A 247-nucleotide genomic window follows, 5' to 3' on the forward strand; every position below is an offset into this window, starting at 1 on the left:
GATAGATAGGCTAAAGAGAGATAAGCTTTAAGATAGGTAGATCAAAGGTACATAGACTCAAGAAAGAAATAGGTAGACAGGTTAAACTGTAGGGAGATACTTCTGATAGGAGGCTATCTGTCTGTAGGAGGGTACATGGATCTCCTTCGGGGTGTGTCTCTATCTTGTCTTCCTACATCGGTTCTAGTCAAGGTCTTGGCTCTAGTCGTAACGAGTGAGCTCTGACAAACCTCAGCGATAGATAGAT

At 42.9% G+C, this 247-nt stretch overlaps 1 protein-coding gene across 1 annotated transcript in view; it reads left to right on the plus strand.

The window, feature by feature from the left end:
* Positions 1–237, plus strand: part of CSUI_011092 (uncharacterized protein) — a gene marked incomplete at its 5' end in the record, with an annotated part of 1546 nt that extends 1309 nt beyond the window's left edge. The window contains one exon of the mRNA XM_068071193.1: positions 188–237. Coding sequence (XP_067916831.1) covers positions 188–225 — 38 coding nt within the window. The remainder of the gene's footprint in view (positions 1–187) is intronic.
* Positions 238–247: the final 10 nt, after the last annotated feature.

This window comes from Cystoisospora suis, assembly GCF_002600585.1.
Source record: "Cystoisospora suis strain Wien I chromosome Unknown contig_9622, whole genome shotgun sequence".
Lineage (NCBI taxonomy): Eukaryota > Apicomplexa > Conoidasida > Eucoccidiorida > Sarcocystidae > Cystoisospora > Cystoisospora suis.